The sequence below is a fragment of the Selaginella moellendorffii genome, unplaced genomic scaffold, assembly GCF_000143415.4.
Source record: "Selaginella moellendorffii unplaced genomic scaffold, v1.0 SELMOscaffold_26, whole genome shotgun sequence".
Classification (NCBI taxonomy): Eukaryota; Viridiplantae; Streptophyta; class Lycopodiopsida; order Selaginellales; family Selaginellaceae; genus Selaginella; species Selaginella moellendorffii.
The window spans coordinates 801348-821691 of NW_003314287.1; the positions used below are offsets into that span (position 1 = coordinate 801348).

Below are 20344 nucleotides of genomic sequence, written 5' to 3' on the forward strand. Positions count from 1 at the left end.
AACTAATCACATCACCCACCTCTCTGTCGATGTTCCTTATTCCGTTAAAAGGGCGTGACCATGTAAACAACTCTAACTACCTATTTATAGTAGTTTATCTAAATCTTATCAACAGGTTTAGTTTCTTTACTCAAGAGGGTTAGGGCCTCTGACTTCTCTCTCTATATCCCTGCAGGTAGGGGCATATCACACTTTTATAAGCTGGGTGACATCCAAAGCAGCAAGGGTGGCTAACTCCGTTAGTCATTTCCTTGTCAACAATAGCTGAAAGGTGTCTGAGCTAATAGTGCATCCGCGTTATACAAAGAGGTTACCTCCTAACTCATTTAAGTTGGTGTATTTTGCACATAGTGTGATCACTATGAACTTTTTCTAGAGTTGTTTCCTTGTCGGTGGTCTAAACTCAAGTATCCATCGATGAGGATGTCAATCTTCCCTAAGGGGAGAGAGTGTCACAGTCATGGTTGGTCCCGACTGTTCCGAACGCCGACCGGCCGACCACCCGACCATGGTTATCGACTGGCTGTGAAAATGCCGAACGACCGAACGGTTCACAAAATTTTTTTGAAAAAAAAAAACAGTTTTAGTAAAACCACATTAATAAAAGTAGGAAAACCAAAGTATTAAACCAAACCAAACCAAACCAAACCAAAGCATTAGACCAAACCAAACCAACTACTACTCATCTTCTTTAACATCTTCGGCAAGTCCCTCGACATCTCCGGCATCTTCCTCAACAATCATATCTTCATTTGGAAGATCTTCATCGGCTAAATCTTCTATACCAAGAGATTCAAGCCTAGCTTGCATCTCTACAATCCTCATCCATTGTGGTTCGATTGCAATTGTGTCGAAATTGATCTCTAGGAACTTCATTCCTTCACTTTTAATATGATCCACCACTCTGGTGTTACTGTGTACATAAACCAACTTCTTCAAGTTCTCTAGAAGCAAGTGATTGCGTCGTTTGGTTTGGATCAAGTTCCAACTACTCCAATTTTGCTCACATGGAGAAGAGCACACTCCTTGGCTCAACATACGAAGTGCTAACTTCCTGAGCTCATGCATCTCATATCCATAAGATTCCCACCAAGACACTGGGAATTTCCTTTTTGCTTTGCTCTTCGGCAAATCCCGATTGATAGCTCTTCCAATTCCTCATCGAAACATATTGAATTGCTCATCTAACTTCTCTTCTAGCTGAGTGTCCCCACAGCAATAGAGTGATAAATAATCCATCCAATCAATACTTACCTCAGCATCCAAGTCTTGCGCAAGGTATGAAGGATTCAAAGCATGTGCAGCGCTGTGCATAGAGCTATGCATCATAAACCATCGAGCTCTCCGTCTATGTTGGTCTTCAACCAAGACACACTTAATTGCATCAATTTTATCCACATCAAGCTTGCCATCTTGAGCTGCAAGCTCCAATCCTTCAATCATACGATACATTGCTTCATAAATTAATCCTGTTGTTGCGCCCTCACGATCGGCAAGACTTAACACCTTCAAAATAGGAGCTACCATAACCAATCAAGTAGAAGCATTCTTTCAAAATTCATCATTGAAAATTGTTGTACGAACATCTTTGGCATCCTTTGTGTTATACCACTTCGACAATTCAAATTCTGCACTCACTATGAATTGTTGAAGGCTGGAGCTGGCTGACCATAAGAAAGATGTAAACGAATCGAGTCTTCACAGGCTTCATGAGTTCTCTAGAGCAGAACTTTCGAAATAAAGCAAGTAACATCGGCTTCTCAGTTATGAACTTCACGATCTTCTCACAGTCATTTACGATCTTAGACACCCAATCAAACTTCCCAATATCCTCCAATAACAAGTCCAAAACATGGCACACGCATCGATTGTGTAAGATAAAGGGGAATTCTTCTCTCATATGTTCCCCCATCGATACACAATTCGAAGCATTATCAATGATGACTTGAACAACATTTTCAACACTAACATCCAAAATGATGGGTCTAAGTTGCTCCCAAAGCCAAAGACCAGTCTTCTCTTCTCCTTTGGTGTCAACACCCTGCCAAAATACTAAGCCATGGATAGAGGTAACTATGAAATTTATGAATGATCTACTCTTTATATCAGACCATCCATCAATCACTATTGTACATCCAAACCGAGCCCATCCATCATGAAAGAGAGTTAACTTCTCCTTGATTAAAGTATAGTGACGAGTGAGTTGAATAGTACGAGGCTTCTTGTAACCAAGAATCCTCGATGCAACACTAGGTCCAGCACTATAAGCAGCTGCAATCATCGCATGAAAATATGGGCTTTTCACAACATTAAATGGTATAGCATTCAAGAAAATGAACTTTGATATCGCATCATCTAAGTTCATGTTTCTTTCATCATCAAGCATTTCCTCAATATTGCCATCTTGCATTCACTTTCGACCAGCAGATGATCCCTCATGACCTATAGAAGCACTCATAGGCTGAGATTGACTAGCACTTTATGTACTAGCTCCAGAAGCAGATGCCCCATCAAAATGCCTACTCTGTAGATTTGCTGCAGAAGGTAAAGACAAAGGGGCATTTGCGATTTGCTCCACAAACATTTAGTGAGCTTGGTTCTGAACATGAAGAGGAACGTTTGAAGCACTACATGCTTTAATATCATGCCCAGAAACTTTAGCAAGATGCGCCTTGATGCATTTCGGCGGACCACCATACATTTTACCACAATAATTACATTTCCAAGGCTTAGCTCCTTTGCCGGAAGCATAAGGAGTGAGCTTGGTAACATGGGACCATGCCCAATCGGGCACCATCGCTCAATTGTGCCAGAATCACTATGAATCTCTACAATCAAATCTCTGGAATCACTGAATTTCCATTTTAGGGCAAAAACTTCAAGTGTTGTGGACTGGGTGATTTGATTTGCGAGGCTTCAGCACTGCTCCACGCTCAATCGAAAGCAGAGGCAGGTATGCCCGCAGCTCATGCCCTCCTCGCCGCAGCAACATCAGAAATCTAGCGCGATCACCATTTTTTTTGCCGAATGGAATCACTGAACAGACTTGTCCGACCGCGTTCGGCGGTGGTCAGGACTTCGGCCGAACGCGGTCGGGACCAACCATGGTCACAGTATCAAAAGTTACTTGTTGACTAGTCCTTTCAGATATTCTTTTTTTACTGCCATGACAGTAGGAGGTTGGTATTGCTAGTTCCTTTTATCAACCCTCTTATCCAATTGTTAGTTTACTAGGCTTAGCACTTGTACTTAGCTAAATGGATATAAGTGTAATGCACTTGAATTTAGAGCTAAACTCAAAGCCCGTTGTGCTACGAAACGAGGGTCTGGTACAATCCCACGAGCACCAGCTCCCCGTATCTAGCACCTGCATGCAAAATGGTGTCAAACAGTGTTTGGCACAATTTTGGCATACCGGTGGCCTAACACGAAGAAGAGGGTACCCCACCAACTAAAGTAGTGTGGAGCTTGGGTTAGACCCAAATCAGATGCAGAACAAGAAGTGACACAGCCCAGCAAGAGCCAAACTAATGTCTTAAGTGGTTGGATATGCATTCTAACCACTATCCCTACTATACATTTGGAATCCCCCACATCCCCCCTTCCCCCCCCCCCCTAAGGAACACACACTTTGGGCTTTCACCCCAAGCCTCCCTTAGTACCAGGAGTTAATCTTTGAGATAATCTCAAAACTTACTAAATATAGAATGTCTCTAGATTGTGAATTTGGACATGGGATGAACACCATTATGTTCAAGACAATCTCTACACTCCATAGATATACCAAATAAGCAAACCTAGACATTTTCTATAAATAGCACTTAAGCCCGAAATGAGATTAACCCAAACGGCATGATAGCGAGGGTGTTTAGCAGACATGGTAAGCTATCATTTAAAAAATATTGAGGGACTAGTCTCAACATTGCAGGGGTTCCCAACACTAGCAAACGTAAGCCAACAACATAAGTTTTTCATCAACATGTCAAGTATGCTTGACTTAATGACAACTTAGGATTTCCTTCCTTAGTGCCCTTTCGGTCTAAGTGCACATATGCTGACTAGTTTCTCAACTACCTTGGGTGGAGACCATAAACGAAACTAGTAGTACCGACCTTCTATTGTCGTGGCAGTAAGGAAAGAGTGTTTATAAAGATTGGCTGACAAGTATCTTTTGATATCTGAAGTCACATTTGCGACACTCTCCCCCCTTTGGGGAAGATCGACGTCCTCGTTGATACATACCCGAGTCTAGCAAATTGTCAAGGAAATAAATCTGAAAGTTAATGGAAAGCACATTATATGGGAAACACACCGACTTAAATGAGTTATGGAACGACCTCTCCTCTACGTCCAAAGACGTTAAAACTCAGACACCCTCTGGTTACTAACGGAGTTAGCCACCCTTGCTACTCCGAGTACCACTCAGCTTACAAAGGAATGATACACCCCTGCCTGCAAGGACATAGGGAGAAGGCCAGAGGCTCAACTTCCCCTAAGCAAGAAATCAACCCCATCGAGAAGACTTAGACAACTATTATAAACTGGCAGAGTAAGTATTCCTAAGAGGTTCTTAAGTTGATTCACAAGATGGGTAACCTTTCCAATTAACTAAATATTCTTTGGTTTGACCACCACGTGCCTTATGAGACAAAAGAATAGCCTCAACCTCATACTCTGGTTCACCATCAATAGCATCTAGAGCTGGACAAATATCCCTTGAGTGGCCAGAATCCTCACAATATGGGGCTAGTAAACTGACATGAAACACAACATGAAATTTAGACATCTTGTGTGGAATATCCAACTGATAGAATATATCACCAAGTCATTTCAACACCCGATAGAGTCCAACATATCTTAGTAACAACTTCTGAGACAAAGATCCCTTAATGTTCAAGTTCCAGAAAGATAGCCACACCTGATCTCCCACTTGATAGAATACATCCCGATGATGCTAATCTTTATCACGTCGATACCTATCCTAAGCTTTGCCCATCACCTCAGTAGCTCTAGACTAACCTTAGCATAGCTGCTCTGCATAAGTCTCAACGGCCAAGACAAACACTTTGGACATTGGTTTTGATACAAAAATCTATTGAGGAAACCCATGAGCATTCCCTTGCAGCATCTCCCAAGGAGAATAGCCAATATTACTTCCAAATGTGTTGTTATAACAAATTTCTGTTGTGTCCAAATGCTCAACCTAGTCGCGTTGGTCCACCGTGACATAGTACTAAAAATATTCCTTTACTTGAGCATTCACACATTCGGTTTGCCCATCGGTTTAAGGATGATAAGTTGTACTAAACTTCAACTTGGTACTGAACAATTGGAATAGTGTGCCCAAAACCTCCCTCTAAATCTTGAATCTCTATCGGAGATCATCAGTTCAAGAAGACCACGAACCCGCACTACTTCATGGAAAAAGAGCTTTGCTACTTATTTCATATTCACCGTTTCCACAATTGGAATGAAGTGTGCAATCTTTGACAATCGATTCACAACCACCATCAAAGTATTATAACTATTAGGCTTCAGCAAGCAAGTGATGAAATCAAGTGTCACACTTTGAAACAGCCATATTGGTGTAGGAATGCACTACAACTTTCTATTCTGCTTCTCAGTTCTGCGCTTACATTGCTGGCATATAGGGTAGGAATGAATATAGTTTGCAACATCAACTTCCATTTTAGACTAGAAAAATCCTATTTTCAATGAAGCAAGAGTCTTGTCCTACTATTAGAACATTATGATATTCCCGTAGAAACAACAACTGTAGATCCTTAGAGGGAAGATACAATCTTTCTTGCTTATAGAATATAAGCCTATCCCGATTTGAGAAGTAAAGCTTTGCATTGGTGCGGCTAGCAACTTTTGCTACTTCACTACCGGGGTTCTGCTTTGACAACCCTACATAGTGCAAGATTGCCTTTGCCAATAGATCACTTCTATATGAAGCCTAAACATCCTCCAACCAGTCAAAACTAATTGCTGATAATGCCCGGAATTGAGAATGACAACTCAATGCATCCAAAACAATATTATCTTTACCACGTTTATATATGATTTCAATATCATATCTAGTGAGCTTCTCTTGCCAACAAACTTGCTTTAGCATAAGCTTAGGCTGCATAACAAAGTAACTTAGTGTGTTACTATCTGTATAAACCTTGGTATGTCCACCCAAATAGTGTCTCCAGTGTTCCAATGTTAACACTATAGCAAACGCACTTTCTTGTGCGTTGACCATCTTCATTGTGTTTCATCCAATTTCTTAGAATAGAATGCAATGGGACAACCATGTTGCCTTAGCGTTACACCAACCGTTTTATCACAATCTTGCTATAATATAGCACCAATAGCATAGCCAAATGCATCACAATGCACTTCAAAGGGTTTATCAACATCTGGAATCCTAAGAATAAAAACCATAATCAAGATCTCTTTCAACCGTACAAAAGCACACTGACAAGCTAGTGTCTAATGAAATGGTATACTACTCTTCATTAACTTAGTCAACAGAAGAGCAATTCTTGCAAAATTGTGGACAAACTTGTGATAGTATCCCGCCAAATCGAGAAAGGAACGAACATCTGATACAGTGGTCGAAACTTCCCAGAACTTCACCGCTTCCACCTTTTTTGGATCCACCTCAATTATGCCACCACCAACTATATGTCCAAGAAAGTTCATGTGCAATTGTCCAAAAGCACATTTACTTTCCTTAGAATATAGTTTGTGTTCACGCAATTTCTAAAACACCAACTCCAAGTGTTTCAAATGATCCTCCAACGTTTCATTGAAGACTAGAACATTGTCGATCTATAGGACAACAAATGTGTCTAAATAATCTCCAAATATTCTATCCATCATAGTGCTGAACATTGCCGGAGCATTGCATAACCCAAGTGGCATGACAAGGAACTCATAAGATCTGTACCAAGTCTTAAAGACTGTCTTCTCCACATCCTGATCTGCTACCCATATCTGATGATACCCAAACCACAAATCAAGCTGCATAAAATACTTAGCCTTTAAGAGTTGGTCAAACAAGTCATCTATGTGAGGCAAAGGATAATTATTTTTTACCGTGATTTTGTTAAGTGTCCAATAGTCAATACACATCTTTGTGGTTCCATCCTTTTTCATAACAAAAAAAACTAGTGCTTCATAAGGTGACTTGCTTTGTTAGATATGACCTTTGTCAAAAAACTCTGTGAGTTCCTTCTTAAATTCAACCATCTCCTTGACATTCAAACAATATAGAGCTTTTGTAGGTGGTGTAAAACCCAGAATGACCTCAATTCGATAATTAACCTCACGGCTAGGAGGTAGCCCTAGTGGCAAATCCTCGGAAAGATATCTTGATTTTTCACCAACAACTCCAATATCTTCTTTGGTATAGGATTAATCCCATCACTAATTTGAACTAAGTCACTAACACCCTCAACTTCCATCACTTGAACCCAAAAGGTTTGACATTCCTTCTTAGCTGCTTTTTGAGTGGCTCTCGCAGTAAGGAACTTTGCATCTCAATCCTTTGAGGAGCACTTTTGCAACTAGAAGGACACATCAGGACGTCCTTCTGATTTCAACGTGATGCAACTTTGTTCAGCACTATAAATCCTTTTAATATATTTGTTAAAAAAATCCATACTAAACACCAACTGAAAATTTGGTATCTTCAACACTACCAAGTCCACTCTTTCTTTCTACTTGGATATTTTTATTGGAACATCACTCACAAATTTTCTAGCTACTTGCCCATCTTCCACAAACTAGAAGTATATGGGTGCTATTTGCTCAACATTCAATCCTAATAAGTTAACTAAGTCTTTGGATATCACGCTATGTGTAACTCCTGTGTCAACCATCACTCAGATTCGGTGTCTACGGACAAATCCTACCAGATACATCAACGAATCAATGTTTGCATTGACTACGAGAAAAGCTCAAGGAAAGCAACGACAGTAACTCACCTCCTCTTCCTCATAATCTGCATTGACCAACTCGTCAACCCCTTCAACTTCACCACCACCGTCTTCCCTCATGACATTAACATAACACCTTGTCTTGTGCTTGTTGGGACATTTCGAGGACTTATGTCCTAACTCTCCACAATAGAAGCAATAACCCACACTACCTGTTCCACTAGGAGCAGGTTTCGTAGGTTGCTACTGCTTGTACGCACTAGAAGGAGGAACAAAGGGCCTTGGACCAAAAGAAACTATTGGTGGTCTTCAACCACCACCACCTTTGTTAACTGTTGTTTGCAAGCCTCCAAGGCGGAACCTTCTTTCCACCCTTTGTTTCTGATCACCTTGTTAATTCCTACAATTCTTATTATTGTCTGAGGTACTAGCATATGGCTGCTGATATTGTTCCATGAGTGAGTGACTAAAGGCAACTTGCTGCACTGCCTCCTTACATTCCAGGTATGTCTTCGACTTAAACTTCAAAATCTCATTTCAAGAAAGTGAACTTAAACCCTCCAGGAAATAACTCTGAGCATCTTCGTCACTCATATTTGCAAACATAATGTGCTTCTGAGCAAATACATTAACATAATGCATAAGGTCCCCTCGCTTTAACTGCCACAGCTCCATGCGAAGTCTCAGACCAAGATCATCCAGCAAGTATTCCTTACAGATACGAGATCACATCTTAGTCCAACTTCTAGTCTGCCCTTTTTCAGCACACACCTGGTGCCACCAAGTTTTGGCATAATCGGTGAGAAAGGATTGCATACACGCAACTTTTGTACAATCATCTACGTATGCCACTATGAAATAATTTTCCATATCGTGGACCCAGTCTTCCAAAACCTGATAGTCTTGCATGCCTTTGAAATTGGGTGGTTTCAGAGGTTTGAATTTTGAAACTCATGCAACCAAGGGCGGTTGCAAAACTTCATTGTTCTCAGAAGCTGAAGAGGAGTCAAGTTGCTTAGGTTTAGTTGGTTTAGCTGCCTCAGCTTCTTTCTTCCACTTCCTGTTCTCCTTCTTCAATTTGCGAACTTCCCTTTGCAAATTCTTGATCTCAACTTCCTGAGCCGTACGCTACAGCATCTAGCTCTTCCTCTTCTAACTCAGCCTTTACCTCTTCTGCAACATATCTAGCCGGAGTTTCCTCCTCTCGATTTGCTCGTCTAGAGGTTTCAGCATCATCAACACGGTTCCTTTTCACCATCCCACTATCTACATGCATGCTTCTATCAATAACTGAATATGCATACAACGTTCTTACCGAATGGTGCAATCTCACTAATCCTACATAGGTCACTTCGGATCTACTACAAAAGTCTCTGCATATGCAACTTGAGTCAGAAAATCTGACAAAAGTTGGATAGGAATCACTAAGACAATTCTTCTAATACCAAATGTAGCACATCTAAATTTGGAGCTAAACTCCAAGCCCATTGCGCTACAAAATGAGGGTCTGGTACAATCCTATGAGCACCAGCTCCCCGTATCTAGCACTTGCATGCAAAATGGTGTCAGATGGTGTTTGGCACAATTTTGGCATACCGGTGGCCTAACGCGAGGAGAAGAGTACCCCACTGACTAGAGTAGTGTGGAGCTTGAGCTTAGACCCAAGCCAAATGCAAAACAAGAAGCAACACAGCTTAGCGGGAGCCAAACTAATGTCTCAAGTGGTCGAATATGCATTCTAACCACTATCTCTACTATACATTTGGAACCCCCTATAGCCCCCCCCCCAAGGAACACACGCTTTGGGCTTTTACCCTAAGCCTCCCTTAGTATCAAGAGTTAGTCACTGGGACAAGCTCAAAACTTACTAAATATGGAATGTCTTTACATTGCGAATTTGGACACGGGACGAATACCATTATGTTCAAGACAATCTCTACACTCCATAAATATGCGAAATAAGCAAATTTAGACACTTTCTATAAATAGCACTTGAGCCCGAAATGAGACTAACCCAAAGGGCATGATAGCGAGGGTGTTTGGCAAACATAGTAAGCTATTATTTAGCGAATATTGAGGGACTAGTCTCAACATTGCAGGGGTTCCCAACACTAGCAAGTGCAAACTAACAACATGAATTTTTCGTCACCGTGTCAAGTATGCTTGACTTAATAACAACTTAGGATTTCCTTCCTTAATGCCCTTCCGATGTAAGTGCACATGTGCTGACCAATTTCTCAACTATCTTGGGTGGAAACCATAAAGGGAACTAGTAGTACCGACCTCTTGCCGTCGTGGTAGTAAGGAAAGAGTGTCCATAAGGACTGGCCGACAAGTATCTTTTGATACTCAAAGTCACATTCGCAACAATAAAGTAGGAACTCCTATGTGTTTCTAGCTGAGCATTCTTGGTCTGGCTCTTAGTTCTCTTTTGCTTTGTCTTACACTGGCTTGGCAAGAACCCTCAAGTATTAAGACTATTCCCTCAATATCACTGGATAATAACTTACTGTGTTTGCCAAACACCCTCTCTATCATGCCCTTTGTGTTAGTCTCATATGGAAAGTGTCTAGATTTTCTCATTTGGCATATCTACGGAATGTAGAGATTATTCTGAACATAATGGTGTTTGTCCCGTGTCTAAATTTGCAATCTAAGAACATTCTATATTTAGTAAGTTTTAAACTTGTTCCAAAGACTAACTCTTAGTACTAAAGGAGGCTTAGGGTGAAACCCCAAAGCATGTGTTCTTCAAGGGGGTGGGGGGTGGGCAGGGGAGAGGAGGGGTTGTGGGGAGCTTCAAATATATAATAGGGGTAGTGAGTAGGTTAGGCATAGTTGATCAATTTAAGGTATAGTCTAGCTCCTGCCTGTGTGCTTGTTTTTGTTCTACGTCTGGCTTGGGTGTAATCCCAAACTCCACACCATATTAGCTGATGGAATACCTATATCCTCGTGTTAGGCCACCGGTATGCTAAAATAGTGCCAAACTCTATTTGGCTCCATTTTGTGTGTTGGTCCTGGCATTGAGATGTTAGATGCTCTAGGATTGTTCTAAGTTGCTATGCACTTTTGTCTCTTCGCTCTTTAGGTTGTACACTCGAAAGTCGTTCCATGCTCCAATGCTATTGCTCCTTAGCTCCATACTTAGGAGTTTGGCACCATTCCTTCATTTAGTGGCCCCAAGCCCTAAAACTTGGGTTTTGCACCACTATGGCATGTGGAATGTGGTATATAGAGGGTTAAGTTTTGCTTCATTATTATCCTATGGTAAATCACCTTAGGAAACCATATGTGCTACAACCATCAACTGAGTATAATTATTTAGCTACAACCACATAGCATTGAGTAATTACAAATATAAATGAAAAGAAAAAAGAGAAAAAATGGAAAAAGCTAAAAGATATCTAAATAATGCAAAAAGCTAAATTTAAACCAAAATCACAAATCCAAACAGTCCTTAGTAACAATCAAAACTACTCCAGATTAACTCAAAAACCCTATTTTATATATAAAAGTGATTTTAAAAAAATTCAATGGCTACTAAAATCCCTACTAATATTATATATAGCTGTACGCTTGGACCTCAAAAATTTATTTACATATTACTTTTATTAAATTGTTATGTAGGACATGAAATTCAAATTAAAAATTAAAAATCTAAATATTATTTCTTTGTATGTTATAAATCTTTAATCTAAATAAATTAAAAACATTCTTATCTCCTATTATGCAGTGCTAGAACTTAATGTATGAAGAACTGTTCAAAAGCCGAATCAAGACCCATTTCAAAGAACTATCTCATTATAATTACCACTTCCATCCTTATTCTGGCACCATTGGAGAAGGAGACTCTTCACTTTCAACCTTATTCTGGCAGCATTGGAGAAGGAGACTCTTCCACGTGGCGCTTATTGGTGCCATGGCCTTCTGCTTCATTGTTGTTCTATCGACAGCCATATGTCTGAAGATAGATAACTTAAGCTTGCCAAAATTGCATAGAGATAAAAACAAAGTTCAAACTAAAATTAAAAACAAAAAAGAAAGAGAAAAGGAATTAAAGCAAACAAAAAGGTGGATAATTGTTTTCTTTCTCTCTAGCGGGGGGATCTCTATGGCCTGGCAACGAACGAAACATCTGTGGGCATATATCGCAGTGTACCTTCTGATGTGTATTGCCAATTTTGTTGGCATTGCAGGAGACTGGCCCGGACTTGACATTGATCAAACCACCTCGGCCTTTAATTTTTTGTTTGCAAGTAGAAGGCTGGATTGGCATGTTTCCCAAACGCCAAGTCTCGGGGACGTGCCTCAACACAGTTCCTTCCTTTGATCACCAAGTGGAGGCCCATGGCAAGATTTTCCTCTAGACATTAATATTATAGTCTGGTGCTTGTTTTCTTTCACAAGGAAGCAATTTTGCATATTTTGTATTTAATAATACTAAGTATTTTTCTTGTGGAGACAAATGCGGTCGTTTGTCACTGCCAGGGAGCGCTGGAAATATTCCGTCCCCAAAAGTTTCAGTCGTGGTCAGACGGAACAAGCAACCCAGAGGACGATTTCCAAGATTCCTTTGCGACCCGACAATATGCGCCTCTCGGGGATGATAGACACAATGCGATTAGCTTGTTTCTTTTAATATGGTTTCGCGGAGAGAGTCAAGGTTGGAAGCAAAACATGGGAGGATCTCTATGGAATCTGCCAGACGATTGCAAATATTTTTAAAACTATTAACGGGGATCATCGATCGCTCTGCCTTTACGTTGACATTGTCTAAAAGTGTAATCGCACAAAATCCATGCACAGCGCGTGCACTACACTCCACACACATCGCTTAACAGGGCTCTGGATGGATGAGTTCGTTAATCTATAGCACCAACAACAGTTAAGAGAAGCTTCCCATATTATTCCTCCAGAGAATCCAAAGCTCACTCATCATGTAACAGGATGCAAGAACTTTAGGGTTCTTCGCAGCCAGCCACACTTTTTGAAGGTAAGTTTGCCTGCCACCTTATGCACGACTTGTGTAAAATCTATATTCCCGTCGATCGTGGAAGAGGTTCCCCACAGAAACAACTGCTGGTTTGCGTGGGATTCCTCTGAGAAAGCTATTGAAGAGGAATATAAAGTGGGGCTGGCTGGCCATCACTGGAGTGGTGAGCATCATCAAACTCACTATAAGGTGTGAATTTCAATCAATCAGGCACATATATATTTATATCTATCGCGCCAAAGAGAAAAGAGTCCTAGAGAATGCTGTCTATCATGAACAATCTCTCCACAAGAGGGAAAAGGAAAGCATGGCAGGCAAAACATCCTCCAGAAACTCGAAAGAGAGGAGGGCAAGAAAGATGCCCTCCATTTATGTGGCGCACCCAAGAAAAAACGCAAACGTATCAAAAGTTCCCGGTGTAGATCATGCGTTGGATGGCCGCCATTGCGAAGTCAATGGGAGGAAGCTGAAGACGAAGAAGAAGAAGAAGAAGAAGAAGGGGAGAATCTACGGGAGAGAAGCATCTCCTGACCGCGTCCTTTGAATGTTCAAACAGGAAAAAACGAGAAAAAATCCACGCGAGTTTTGCTGGTTTCTCTCTGTTTGTTTGTTTTGGTTTGATCGATAAGCATTGCTTTGTTGATGTCCCCAAAGATGAGTAGTGTAATCCCGATTCCCATATATTCTCAGTGTTATAGAAATGGCGATAGCCTTGTTTTGATTGATCATCTTGATTTCTTACTGTTGCTTCTCCATTGTTTATGGTGTGTGTCTTTGGTTGGTGTGATCGATCAATCGCGCAGCAACGACAAACGATGTTCCAGCCAGCATGCCCCTGTGAGGAAATTGGAGAAGCATCCAAATAATAGATTCCGCCACCCAAAACAAGGCTGCACACTGTCCCATTGTCGTTTGATTCCTGCTTAGAGGCAATCACGTATTCAAGAAGCGCGGGGTATCAAAGATTCTAAAGAAATAATGGATGCCAACAACAACGGGTTGGAAAAAGGAATTCCATGCAATCAGTCGCGAAAATCAAACGCAAGACGACGCGCTCAAGGGCTTTGTCACGTTGCTCCGCAATTTTCCACTGCCATACAAAAACGCCATCAATCCTCTTGACTTAGAGCAAAAATATATCAAGTTCTTCATTCTTTGCTGGCAACCATGGAATGCAAGATCGATCATATGTTGGAAGAAGCAAAAGCACTAGTAACTTGATGAATTTACCCTAACAGGAAAGGTGGTGGAGCAAAGAATGCTTAGAAAAGAGGAAGATGCCTCTCCCTGGGTTGATATCCCCAATGCGCTTTCTTTGCTTGGAATTCTCCTGAGAGTGGCAGACCAAATATAAAACAGGACCCCACAAACCAAGTAGAGCACATAACCCTCTCTAAGCAAAGCGCGAAGCAAGGCAAGGCATCCAAGGGGGCATCTTTCCTGGCTTTAGATTTCTTGGACGACGGATCGATACACCCCAAAATTCCCTTGCCAGTTGCATCGCATCACTAGTCCTGGTGAAAGAAAGAGGGAATAATCACCTGGAGCAAGAGGGCACCTTCTTTCTCTTTTCTTTCTAATCTCTGTGGAGAGATTACCAAAGATTCCTTCTTCCTATACTCCCACTCCTTATATAATTGGAGGGAGAGATTTGGAGAAATTGTCAACCGCAAAGCCACTCTTTCTTCTTTCCCTCATCGCTGCGCGGCGCGCTCTCTTTGTTTTATATTTCTCGCTGGAGGGGGCGTGGATGGATTCACTTTTTAGATAGTTCCAGAAGAAGAAGAAGAAGAAGATCCCAGGCAAGAAAATTATGCTCGATGGCTACTCCAAGGAGGGAGTGATTGTCGGGCAGAATTGGGGGTCGTCCTCCTCGATCATCATCGACGACACCGAGGAGGAAGATCGCAGCAACCAGCAGGCCAAGCGATCGGCGATGGTGGACATGATCCAGGCGGCTCACCAGGCCCATCCCTCCCAGCTCGGTGGATCTTACAGTGGCTTCTTCCATCCCGGCTCGGGAGGAGGAGGGGGTGACGAATTCGATCGTCGCAGCGCTGCTTACATACCTTCGCAGTGGAGGGAGAGCCCGAATCCCTTTCTCAAGTACTACCACGCCAATTCCAGGGAAGGGGAAGGAACAGAGAAGCCATTGGATGATCTTGCCAGCAGCAAGATCCATGTCTTCCAGCGGGAGATCGAGATTTCCAGCGCCACCAGCGCGCCCGATCTCAAGATCCTCTTCCCCAAGTCGTCATCCTTGGTTCGCCACCACGAAAGGAAGAAGAAGAAGAGGCTCGTCGATGGCGACGATGATCTCGATCTCCTGAGCTTGCGCCCGCCCAATTCCGCCCACTCGGACACCACCACCACCACCACCACCGCCACCAACGCTAGCAGCTCGCCCGATCGCGAGAGCTCCATCATCGCCCACAACCACAGCCTCTTCCACAAGCCCGCCCAGGTGGAGCTCCCGCGACCAAATCACATCGATCTCCCGCGATTGGATCCTCCGGGACACCACCAGGCCCTGGGATTGGAGCTCCTCAACGTGCTCCTCGAGTGCGCCCAGGCCGTGCATCGCCAAGACCTAGACTCCGCCACCGCCCTCCTCGCCCAGCTCAAGCACGGCGCCTCCGTCTATGGCGACTCAATGCAGCGCCTCACCGCCCACTTCGCCGAGGGCCTGGCGACGCGGATCCTCCACCACCGCCACTCCGCCACCGCCGTGCAGCTCCTCCCGCCCGCCAAGCTCGACCTCCTCCACAGCCTCATCCTCCACCGCCCCGCCGCCAACCCCGCCGCCGCGGACGATCACCTGGCCGCCTTCACGGCGCTCTACAAGGTGTCGCCCTTCTTCAAGCTCGCCCACTTCACGGCCAACCAGGCGATCGTGGAGGCGGTGGCCGGGCGCGCTAGGGTTCATGTCATCGACCTCGACATCCTCCAGGGATTCCAGTGGCCGAGCTTCATCCAGGCGCTGGCCAGCCGCTCCGGCGGCCCGCCATCGCTGCTCACGCTCACGGGCATCGGATCCAGCGCGGAATCGCTGCGCGACACGGGCAATCGCCTCTCGAGCTTCGCCGCCATGTTTGGCGTGCCCTTTCGATTCCAGCCCCTGGTGGTGGGCAGCCTCGAGGAGCTGGATTTGGGGGCGAGGATCGAACCCCGGACCGGCCATGGCGAGGTCGAGGATATGGAGGAGGAGGAGGACGAGGAGGAGGAGGCGGTGGCCGTGAATGCCGTGTTCCAGCTCCACCGGTTGCTCAATGCGCCGCGGGAATCGCGCAAGCTGGAGCGATTCCTGGCGGGGCTGCGGCGGATCCGGCCCGCGGCGGTGACCGTCGTGGAGCAGGAGGCGGCGCACAACGCCCCGGACTTCATCGCGCGCTTCGTGGAGGCGCTCCACTACTACGCCGCGGTGTTCGATTCGCTGGACGCGTCGCTGCCGCAGCGCGACGAGGAGAGGGTCCGGATCGAGCAGGTGATGTTCGCGGCGCAGATCAAGAACATCGTGTCGTGCGAGGGGGCGGAGCGGATCGAGCGGCACGAGAAGATGGGGTTTTGGGCGGGCAAGATGGGCGAGTGTGGCTTCGCGCAGGCGCCCATGAGCTCGCACTCGGTGAGCCAGGCCAAACTGCTCCTCCAGCTCTGCCCCTGCGATGGATACCGGGTGGTGGAATCGCCGTGCGAGGGGTGGCCGGTGGGATCGATCTCTCTCGGCTGGCAGCAGCGATTGCTCCTCACAGCCTCGACGTGGGGTTGCGCTTGAGAGCCACGATCGAGAGATCTATTTTCGATCGATCGAGTGGTATAGCGAGCAGAGTATCATCAAGAAACGCAGAATTTCTTGGAAGAGTTTTGGAGAGAAGGGGGTTTTGGGTCGAGAATCTACACAGTACATAAAAGAAAGATGTTTATAGAGAGGATGGAGAATTCAATTCGAGCACCTTTTCAGCAAAGATCTGGGAGCTTGCTAGCTCAAGAACTATTCAAATTTGGACCGTTGGATTGGGATGGCTGGAGCCGTCGGATCCGTCTTCGTCCTCTAGCGCGGAAGGGGAGCCCCAAATTCCTCCCGTCGATCTGGGTCAAGATATCGAAGTGCCTGAATCCGATGTGACGCGCGCGCGCCAGCGCGATCGCCCAGGACCACAGTAGCTCCTCCAAATCTGATGCCTGCTCCCTCCACCACGACCGAAGATGCGTCCCCTGTTTTTAGGGTTCTTCGCAGGGGAGCCGTCCCTTTCCCCGATTTCTTTCACATTCTTTTCTCTCCGGAGCGAATCTCTCCCGGGGCAGACGGCCACATGTTTACGTATGCGCGGATTCGTCTCTAAAGTTCTCTGTTCTTTAGCTGGGGATTGATTTTTTCTCGATTGTGCCAAGTTTGTAAGGGACAAGCTTTGCTGATCTTCGCGAACAAACAAACAATGGGACGATGGAGAGATTGAGGAGGAAGAAGAAGAAACCTTTTTTTTATCCTTGTGTGCTCCCCCCCTCGCTCGCTCGCGCGATTGCAAAAGGCAGAAGATTCCCCTTCTAATGGGATCTGTGATGATTTGGAGAGAGCGGCCATGATTCGGAATAAAAAGTGTTGGCAGCAAGAAAAAGAGGAGGAAATCAGAAGAATTCCAATTTCCCATGATACCTTGATTCGCTGCCGCACCCATTGTGGAAAGGGCTGCTGCATTACAGTCAACTTCGCAAAAATACGGCAACAGGGAAAATTCCCAAGGAAAAGAAAAGGTGGTGGATTCCGAGTCAAGTAGCTTGTATGTGGTACCCTTTTTCTGGCACCTTGACAATTGTACGGAAGTGGACACAGGAGAACAAAGAAAGGCAAAGGCCTCGAATTTCCACGCTTTGTTGTTGGTGTTGGTGTTGCAAAAGTTGCTGGGTCCATCCAATGGTTTTCACGAGGAGAATTTTTCCATTCTTTTTAGTGGCAGCTGCGGCAAGGAGTGCCGCCATTTGGCTCCTTGAAGAATCCAGATCCCAAGTTGTCTCCACTTCTGGAACTGTTCTCTCTTTGTCAAGAGATTTGCCAACTTTTTTATTGCTTTGATACTTTTTTGCTTGTGCTGTGCCAATATCATTGAGGCATTGCCTTCCGTACGCTCTAGTGCTAGAAGTGGATGGGATATCTCTTTTTTTTTTTTTTCTTTTAGCTGGAAGATGGAAGATATGGACTGATGATCGAGAGATTCCACGTAAAAAAACTCAAGCTTTCTTCTAGGCGATCATGGTATACGGCTCCGGCGACTTCTTCTTCTCCGCGAGCTTCTTCTCGATCCTGGACGCGAGATCCCCGTCGCATTTCCGGAAGAGACCCATTTGACGCTCTTGGATGAACTCGGCGGCTCCGCGGATGTGGTTTGCAATGTTTGACACGGTTTGCTCCTTGTCTTCCTCGGACATGAGTTTCCAGAGCATACGGGGCTGCTCGTAGTCGTCCTGCTCTTCCCATTTTCTTGGAGGGAACCGGCCAACTGTTCCACCTTCATGCCTGCGTAGAAGAAGGAAAAGGAATGTTAGAAGCTCCTTCTCGGTGATAGGAAACAAAAGCTTTGCTTACTCGTACGGGTGAACATCCGGCTGAGTCGGGTCGTTTTGAGGCAAGTTGTCGTACGAGTTCGGATAGTAATTGGGTTTGCTGCCGCCGTTGTCCGAGACAACCATCGCTCCATCTCGAGAATATGTCTGGACTTTCACAATGGGTTTGTTGATCGGAACCTGGATGGTGGTAGACACAATCAGATCACATTTAGAATCTTTGGAAAATTATAAATTCTTACGTCGTGGAAGTTTGTCCCAATTCTGTATCGAGCAGCGTCGTCGTAAGCAAAGAGCCGGGACTGGAGTATACGGTCCGGGGAAGCCTCAATCCCAGGAACAAAGCTTCCTGGAGAGAATGCCGCTTGCTCCACTTCCGCGTGATAGTTTTCGACATTTCTATCGAGAACGAGCCTGCCAACTTCCATGAGGGGATAATCCTTGTGCAACCACACCTGAAATCCACGTCCTTGAAAAACAGAAGAAGAAGAAAAATTGTGTCACATACCTTTGTCAAGTCGAAAGGATCCCACTTATACTTTGGAGCGTCCTCCAGCGGCATAACTTGGACGTAGAACTTCCAGGCCGGGAAGTTCCCTTCCTCTATGCTAGTCAAGAGATCCTCGGTCGCATAGTCTGGTTTAGACCCCGAGAGACTCACGGCCTCTTCGTGGGTCAAGTTTTTGATGCCGTGCTCCGTGACGAGATGGAACTTCACCCAGTGAGCTTTCCTCTCCTTGTTGACCCACTTGAAAGTATGCGAGCCGTATCCGTTCATGTTTCTATATGTAGCCGGCACTCCTCGAGGCGAGAATGTGATCAAAAGCTTCACAAGGAGAATCGACAAAGTTGATCAAAGTTACGCAAAGAGTTATAAGTTACCTGATGCATGGACTCGGGAACCAAGCTCAGAAAATCCCAGAACGCGTTTGGATCTTTGGCGTTGGTCTTGGGGTTCCTCTTTTGCGAGTGGACAAAGTCGGGAAACTTGAGAGGGTCCCGGACCCAGAAAACTGGCGTGTTATTCCCGGTCATGTCCCAGTTCCCCTCCTCGGTGTAAAACTTAACCGCGAAGCCTCGGACATCTCGCGCAAGGTCGGTGAATCCACGCTCGGCCGCCACGCTCGAGAACCTGGCGAAAACGGGGGTCCTCTTTCCGGGCTCGCTCAAGAACTTTGCCTTGCACAAGTTTGATACGTCCCTACAAATGGCACGGAGTCCGAAACGTAAAAGAAACAAGCGAGCCGAGTAGCAGACTTACTTTGTAACTTCGAAGTATCCATGAGCTCCGGCACCTTTGGCATGGACGAAGCGCTCGGGAACTCTCTCACGGTTGAGCCGTGCTTGCTTCTCAAACAAATGGACGTCTTCAAACAAAAGGTGTCCACTCTGTCCTACAGTCACACTAGAGGAAAACAAAGAAAAACAAAGCTTTCGATCGAATCAAGACAAAAAAAACCAAAGCTTTTGATCGAATCCAAGCTTTGGGAAGAACCACAGTACCTGTTGTTATCGTCCGAGACTGGAGCTCCGGCGAGGGTGGTGTGGAGAGGCTTGCCCGAGCTTCCAACTCGCACGCTAGCGCTCTTGCTGTTGCCATTCGAGGCCTTGGATCCACTCTCGGCGTCCATGGAGCTTCTCACCGTGAACACTATGGAGGAAGCGCCCAGCGAGGCCATTCTTTAAAATACCGTCGCTGGCGCCACGCTCTAAAGTACTATACACCGGCGCCGGACGTGGCGCCGCGAAGATGGCACAAACTGGCAGAGCCATGTCCTCACACTCGGAGTTCCATCGTCGCTACACCTAGCATTTGACAAGAAAACGAAAGCTGGGGTTAGACCTAGAAAGTGATCGTGAT

At 44.9% G+C, this 20344-nt stretch overlaps 3 protein-coding genes across 3 annotated transcripts; 1 reads left to right on the top strand and 2 right to left on the bottom strand.

Moving 5' to 3' along the window:
• Window positions 1-678: 678 nt before the first annotated feature.
• On the bottom strand, window positions 679-2797 carry LOC112348087. The gene is made up of 4 exons (XM_024680138.1): window positions 2606-2797; window positions 1670-2041; window positions 1255-1506; window positions 679-1122 (listed from the first exon to the last, which is right to left on the bottom strand). Exons 1-4 carry the CDS (start codon window positions 2795-2797, stop codon window positions 679-681), a joined length of 1260 nt encoding a protein of 419 aa, XP_024535906.1.
• An 11297-nt stretch (window positions 2798-14094) lies between these two features.
• LOC9637821 (DELLA protein RGL3) lies at window positions 14095-16889 on the top strand. Its single transcript, XM_002974904.2, has one exon. It carries the CDS (start codon window positions 14741-14743, stop codon window positions 16697-16699), a length of 1959 nt encoding a protein of 652 aa, XP_002974950.1. The 5' UTR covers window positions 14095-14740; the 3' UTR covers window positions 16700-16889.
• A 1076-nt stretch (window positions 16890-17965) lies between these two features.
• On the bottom strand, window positions 17966-20277 carry LOC9637822 (vegetative catalase). The gene is made up of 7 exons (XM_024679998.1): window positions 19987-20277; window positions 19745-19888; window positions 19366-19684; window positions 18992-19309; window positions 18726-18938; window positions 18506-18663; window positions 17966-18436 (listed from the first exon to the last, which is right to left on the bottom strand). Exons 1-7 carry the CDS (start codon window positions 20160-20162, stop codon window positions 18163-18165), a joined length of 1602 nt encoding a protein of 533 aa, XP_024535766.1. The 5' UTR covers window positions 20163-20277; the 3' UTR covers window positions 17966-18162.
• Window positions 20278-20344: the final 67 nt, after the last annotated feature.

Coding starts and splice junctions, on each gene's coding strand:
- LOC9637821 (XM_002974904.2), top strand. CDS start 14,741: ATGCTCGATGGCTACTCCAAGGAGGGAGTGATTGTCGGGCAGAATTGG.
- LOC9637822 (XM_024679998.1), bottom strand. CDS start 20,162: ATGGCCTCGCTGGGCGCTTCCTCCATAGTGTTCACGGTGAGAAGCTCC. Junction 19,889..19,986: donor GTCTCGGACGATAACAACAG/GTACTGTGGTTC, acceptor GTTTTCCTCTAG/TGTGACTGTAGGACAGAGTG. Junction 18,664..18,725: donor TTGGGACAAACTTCCACGAC/GTAAGAATTTAT, acceptor ACCACCATCCAG/GTTCCGATCAACAAACCCAT.
- LOC112348087 (XM_024680138.1), bottom strand. CDS start 2,797: ATGGTGCCCGATTGGGCATGGTCCCATGTTACCAAGCTCACTCCTTAT. Junction 2,042..2,605: donor CTTCAAACGTTCCTCTTCAT/GTTCAGAACCAA, acceptor GTATTTTGGCAG/GGTGTTGACACCAAAGGAGA. Junction 1,507..1,669: donor TCGTTTACATCTTTCTTATG/GTCAGCCAGCTC, acceptor CCTATTTTGAAG/GTGTTAAGTCTTGCCGATCG.